The 6,559-nt window shown below is 33.2% G+C and overlaps 2 protein-coding genes across 3 annotated transcripts; both read right to left on the bottom strand.

Moving 5' to 3' along the window:
- Window positions 1-1,800: 1,800 nt before the first annotated feature.
- LOC145072437 (uncharacterized) lies at window positions 1,801-3,404 on the bottom strand. 2 transcript variants are annotated; one of them, XM_079018855.1, is made up of 5 exons: window positions 2,960-3,404; window positions 2,768-2,821; window positions 2,541-2,660; window positions 2,347-2,427; window positions 1,801-2,081 (listed from the first exon to the last, which is right to left on the bottom strand). In XM_079018855.1, coding segments are annotated over exons 1-5 (483 nt in total). In that variant the 5' UTR covers window positions 2,961-3,404; the 3' UTR covers window positions 1,801-1,854. The 2 variants fall into 2 exon arrangements, with proteins under 2 accessions (XP_078874981.1, XP_078874982.1); XM_079018856.1 differs by having other exon boundaries at window positions 2,541-2,657.
- A 349-nt stretch (window positions 3,405-3,753) lies between these two features.
- On the bottom strand, window positions 3,754-5,777 carry LOC145072436 (plasmodesmata-located protein 2-like). Its single transcript, XM_079018854.1, has 3 exons — window positions 4,919-5,777; window positions 4,498-4,704; window positions 3,754-4,018 (listed from the first exon to the last, which is right to left on the bottom strand). Exons 1-3 carry the CDS (start codon window positions 5,643-5,645, stop codon window positions 4,011-4,013), a joined length of 942 nt encoding a protein of 313 aa, XP_078874980.1. The 5' UTR covers window positions 5,646-5,777; the 3' UTR covers window positions 3,754-4,010.
- Window positions 5,778-6,559: the final 782 nt, after the last annotated feature.

Below are 6,559 nucleotides of genomic sequence, written 5' to 3'. Positions count from 1 at the left end.
AAAAATCCTTCCTATCAAATTGCTCTGGTGAATGCAACCCAAAATGGACCATACTTCTATCGGGTCAAGTACATACCAATTATAGTTATGGGCTTAGACACCTAATCCAATAACCCTCATATACAAAGAATTGATAACCTGATTCCATTTCACATCAGTGGGTCTTATGACTAGTTGCACTTAGCATATTACCAAAAAGGGGTAAGGAACTTTGGCTTTTGTTTATATTTAGACAACCATGTTTTTTTTGTATATATTTGACCTAAACTTGTTTGACATGTTCATAAATGTGATGCTGTCATTAATTACCGATCATATTACCCTATTTTGAACAGGTCAAACAAGTTCAATTGTCAAATATATACGAAAAAAACACAGTTACATAAATGTGGACAAAGACCAAAGTTTGTTATCTTTCTAGTTCATTAATCCTTTAGGCTAAATGTGTCATTAGACGAGTGTTTGCATCCCAACAATCTTTGAGAAGCATCTTCCCCGTCCTAGGTTCAACTTCCTCTTCTTGTACCATATCCATAATCGCTTCCCATGATTTCATAACAGTCTGACTGACGTTAGTAACAACTTGAAAGTTTGTAATGGATTTGCAATTTTTGAGAAGATTTTCTAAAAAAATGTATGAAAGAAATGTCAAGATGGATATAAATTCAATGGCGGACCTTAGTGGAGCTCGAGGGGGGGGGGGGTCCCAGGCCACTGCTCCGATTCCGGCACGTAGTGTAATTTTTTTTTAATGTTTTTTTATTAGGTGCATCGGCTTAAAATACGTTCTGTGTCCGTCACTGTATAAATTTATAGAAATGAATAAGTTTTGATTTGTAGGTCTGTATTTATAGTGGTAAACGAAAAATGGAAAAAAAAATTAACCAACAACTTCAACGGTTATCTATCACCTCCACCGTTCGAAAAATTGAAATTTCACCACCAATGCAAACATACCAGCCCGGTGAAAAGATGGGAGAGGCACGGTACTCACCGCCGATAAAGCAATCTACATTGGACTACCGGCGGTGAAAACCCTTTGACACCGTATAACTTTATTATTTCAGAAACAAACCTGAATTTTAACCTTTTACGTGTTTTATTATTTTTTTTTAATAGCAATGTTTTGATTCCATTAATTAAACTTTTATTGAATTATTTTGAATTATTGAAGCCCGATCAAGTCAAACTATTTCCATGTTATTTTAGCGTTCATACATATAGTTTTCCTGAGTGTCATATATTTATTAATATTTTTTTTTTAAGTCGGATTTAAATAAAGCTAGGTTTTATACATATTTTTGAGTTATTCGAACTTCCAAATCATGTTTAATATATATATATATATATATATATATATATATATATATATATATATATATATATATATATATATATATATATATATATATATATATATATATATATATATATATATATAGCAAGAAACTAGACTTAGGGCAAGATACAAGGTTTACATACAAAAGAAAGGACAAACACATCAATCAATCCAATTAAACGGATATTTTCTACTGGTTCAAGATCGTGTCTGCAGTCAATCAATGAATCTTCAAATTGAACTCAACCGTATTCTCTAATATTATCGAGATTGAATTAATAGACAACCCTAACCCGTCACATCCATACATAGTACAGCTCTCTGGAACGACGCAAAAGGTATTCATTTGAAATTTTGTTTATTTACGTGAAATGTATTTTAAAACCGCGTTACATCCGGTTTATTTCAAGTTTCCCAAGAATCATACAAAACGTGAGAAAACACGGAAAAAACACAAACTGTTGCAGTCAATAAGATCAAATTTATAAGCAAATCCATCACAATGTCTTATAAATTTATGATTTTAGTTTTGTTATACATGTTTTATCTTTTAAAATTGACGGTCTATTGTGGTCTTTTATGTTGGGGCGATTTTGTACACCAAAGGTTGGGTTTGTATTTGTACCACGAACTGTAACACGTGCCTTCCCAACGTCAACATGAACCAAATTAACATGTGGTTTTGGAGTAGAAACCCGTTTGAATGCCTTCTCGTTCATCCTCCCAATCAAATAGTCATTATCTGCATGGTAAACAAACAAGAAAATGTCTCATTCTCTAGTTTTGTATAGTTGATACCCGTTTGACATGACACACAGTTGTAGAACTTGACAGCCTTGTACTACATTTATTTAGATTTATGTTAATGGAACAAAAACTAAAAAAAAATTGTCCCACACAAAAAAGGTGACACAAGTCGATCTTTTCATATGTACAAAAGACGTAAATGCCCTTCACATCCTCATTATCAAAAATATCACTAAAAAGCTTGTTCAAAGGAAATGTACCGGGACTAGATAATACTGCTCGAGGACGTTGAACTGCATGATCAACGTCCTTAATTTCACGATTCTCTATCTTCCCCGACCCTGAATTTTCATCAAACATATTAATATCTTATACTTTGATGACGCTAACATAAAGAAAATAATAATTAAAAAAAAAAGTTGTGAGAAACTTTATTGGCATATGAAATTGCAACCTTTTGCGATGGGAAAAGTTCGCATTGCCAAATTTGACCCACAAATTTGCCTTGCTTTTGCATAAGATTCATCAGGGGCTACGTTTTCTACTCCAAAACGAACAAGATAACGGAGACCTTCTATTATAACAAGTAAAATATCAAAATACCAAGTAAAAAAAAAAGCACCAGAAAATTAGTAAATTAATAGAAAAAAAAAGGATGCAAATGAATGAAAATAAACATACCAAACGATTCGACATGATCATGGACTTGTTCTTTGACGATCACCTTGGGATACACTTTTATTCAAAATTGAAACACAAATCCAAATGTTGGAAACGTGCTTAGTATTATAGATTATAGAACGTTTTCTTATTGAATACAGTTTTCTCAATCTAACAAAGCTAAAAGCAATAACATAAATCACACAAACTTACTTGATTGAGGAGCTTCTTGTTTCTTTCAAATTTCAGAGAAGTATGAGATGAATATAGAGTTTTGTAGGCAAGTGAAGAGGAAAGAGCTCAATTCAGATTGAAAGGGAAAAGGGGAGAATTTGAGGTTTATATTGTTTATTGCTTGACTTGGAAGCTAAGAGGAATTGATTCTTAATGCATGCATGTGCCAATATGACAAGTTAGTTAGACTTACTTGACTTGGGTTCAAAGGCATGAACAAATGAATGAACTCAAAGGGTTGCCATCTTTTTTTCTCTCTTCATAATTCGTTCATATAGGATTATAGATCAAACCCAGACATAAAATCAAACTTAACTCAGTCACTAAACTATAAAACATAATCATTTTAGTAGTTTATATCATTAAATACAGAAACAATCACTACATATAAGCATGTAAATTTCATCAGGGTTGTCAAACTTGATCTAAATTTCATACAGGCATTTTATCAAACACATTGAAGGCATAGAAGTCTTGTACCTCAACTCGCCCTGCTCTTCAATCAATGCCCATGAATTCTGTCCAGAAACTACCAACAAAACAGCTCATAAGTCATATTTGTCCCAAAAGTTGTTCCCACGAATAAAACATCCAAAAGCTTGATTTGATTTGCATAGATTTTGAGCCTCCATTTGACAATATCATAATAGTGTGGTGGTGGTGATGCATAATGTTTCGAGTGTTCAGATACAATAATATATATATATATATATATATATATATATATATATATATATATATATATATATATTTAAGAAATAATAAAACATATAGGTGGTTAAGTTACTGCTTATTACTATAGTAATAGTAATATAGTTTTTGTGTTAAATAATTTGGATAAAAGATGGGGGTACACAAATATTCTTCTATCCAAGAAAAAGGATAAATTTTGAACAAAAAAGTTACACGAAAAATATAAAACTGTAAAAGATATAAAAACAAACAGAAAAAAGCAAGTGTCCTTTGTCATTGTCTTTACATCATCCACTTAGAAAGCTCCAAAAATAATTCACCATTATCTTCTCCTTTTTCAGTAACCTACATTATTAAACAAACCACTCTTTTAAGATATGCTTTATTGGTATAAAAAACAATACATTTTATTTTAAAACTGTTTACAAATATGTAGTAATACATATATATATTTTAATAAATTTTAATATAAATTAGCATATTTATAATTATTAATCAACAACGGTTAGAAAAACTATTAAATCCCTTGTTTTTTTAGTTATTACTTCAAGACTCACCATCAAATTAAACATGCATATTACTATATAGTATATTCCATAGACAATATAAAACCATCTAGCTGGTTTTTTTTTATTATTGAATTAACAATTATCATTTTTGAAATTGCACATTCCATAATTTATAACCGACGCCCTAACAGAATAAAAGATGATGTTTAATTTATTAGTTAGTGAAAACATAATTAGTGCCAAATCTGACAAGTGGATTTTTTAAGATTTCTTTAATCCACCATGAATGTGTAATGAAGAAAGAAACCGACCGACCTCCATGGCTATGAGAGTACTTGTCCTTTTTCTTCTTGAAAGCTGATTTCAAAACCAGCAAGAAAGCAATCCCCAGAAACAATCCCGCTAACCCCCCGATAACAATCGCCACCGTCTTCTGGGTATTGTGCCGCCCACCTCCGCCACCCGTCTCCATCACACCTGTATCTATTCCACCACCACCACCACCACCACCACTACCTGTCCCTATCAACATACCAAACCCACAAACTTATCAGTAAAACTTGAAGAAAAAAAAACAAAAATCCAGATACTATATCGGATCATAGATCGCAGATCCCACTTTTGACTCTGTACGTGTCGCGGTTTCGGGTGATTATTGATACGATTCGTTTCCAGTCGTTTTCAATAAAACAGTATTAGATTGAGCTGATAGAGAGTTCCGGTGAGATGAATTTACCTGATCCGGGTACTCCGTTTGGGTAATATGTGTACCCGATGTAACACTGCTGGAGATAAATGCGACCGGAAAGTGAACTCCCGCACGCACTCCTTCCATTTTCCGCCGCAGTTTTCACACAGTTCACACAATCCGCGTTCCCCAAATCGCCTTCACACTGTCCCAAAACAGCAACCGATTGATACTCTGCAGCGTAATACCCTTTCCCGTTCCCAATCCCCTTTTCAATCTGCTCCAACGCCGATTCCAACCTCTCATCAAATCCAGACCCACTCGCCCGATTCGACGCGCACTGTTTATACAGCAGCTCCGTTGCTGACGCCGGTGGGAACCCAACAACTTCATACCTCATATAACATCCATCTAGCTGAACTCTGGCGGCGATTGTATCTCCACCACATACTTTCTCAATTGTTTCAGGGATTTTTTTGACGCATGTGTTGCAATCAGAGTTGGATAAATCTCCTCGGCACTGATAAACTCCAGTGATGGAGGTTGTTAATTGGGCATTTCCGGTGGTGGTGTTGTAGAAATTGGTAGTGGATGATTGGGATATGAGATTGGCGTAGAGTGATTTGAGGTTTTGCGATGAGATACCAGATGGGTCTTCAAATTTTTGGTTAGCACAGCCTTTGTAAACGAAGGTTGTGAGGTCTGCATAGGAAGAAGTTGAAGAACAGATGGAGAGTACGAGTAGGAAGAGAGGGGTTGTTAATGGAAGACCCATATGGAGTTTCTGCAATTCAATTGGGAATTTGAGGAAGAAGAAACAAAATGGAAATCGAAGAGAGGGGAAGAAGAGGTACAAAAGGGATTTATTTTAATGGATTGCGGTGGTGATTCATAGATTTACTTGAATTTATGTTCTCATTAGAATTATAATATACAACTAGTACAGTATTTAACTAAATTATAGGCTTATATATATTTTTAATTTCTTAGTAATTAAGAAATGATCTTGTTTATAATCATAACGATGTGAAGTGTTTATTTTCTTGATCACGGTTAAATATATTTCTTAACGTACTTTGTTTTTTTTTTAATTGAGAAATCAAACCATATAACAAATAAAAGTGCAAAAATGATATTTGTGGTTTGATAATTTCATTGAAAGGAGTTCAACAAGCTTTAAAATTTCGATCCTTGTAGTACAAGATTTCAGGGATCAAGAAACTAGCAAACAAATATGCTCGGTGCGACTATGTTTTCGTATGTCCGGAAAATTCCAATCAACTAAGGGGCTGTTTGGCAGTATCTGCATTTTTAAGATCTGAATTTTTAAGAGGTCTGAATTTCTAAGAGGGTCTGAATTTTAACATGCTGTTTGGTTGGAACCTCTGAACTATTGTGCTGAATTATAAAAATGACCATTTTACCCTTTTGTCTTAATCTTTACCGAATATTTATAAAAAACATACAAAATCAAAGTTAACATAAATCAAAATTTATCTTCAACAATTTATAATGATTTGTTGACATATATTTACAAAAATAACATCATTTTTTATATCCCAAGGATTTCAAAGTTAAAAAATAACATATTTGACATTGAATGCTGAAACATAAATGACAACGAACTTGCAACTGAACTATTGATGATTGATTTGTACTCCTTTCCTTCTCCATCATTACATCAAACAT

Source organism: Lactuca serriola, chromosome 9 (genome assembly GCF_051521515.1).
Source record: "Lactuca serriola cultivar US96UC23 chromosome 9, Lser_US96UC23_V15, whole genome shotgun sequence".
Lineage (NCBI taxonomy): Eukaryota > Viridiplantae > Streptophyta > Magnoliopsida > Asterales > Asteraceae > Lactuca > Lactuca serriola.
The sequence above is the reverse complement of the archived record's forward strand: the minus strand, read 5'-3'. Positions and strand labels throughout refer to the sequence as shown.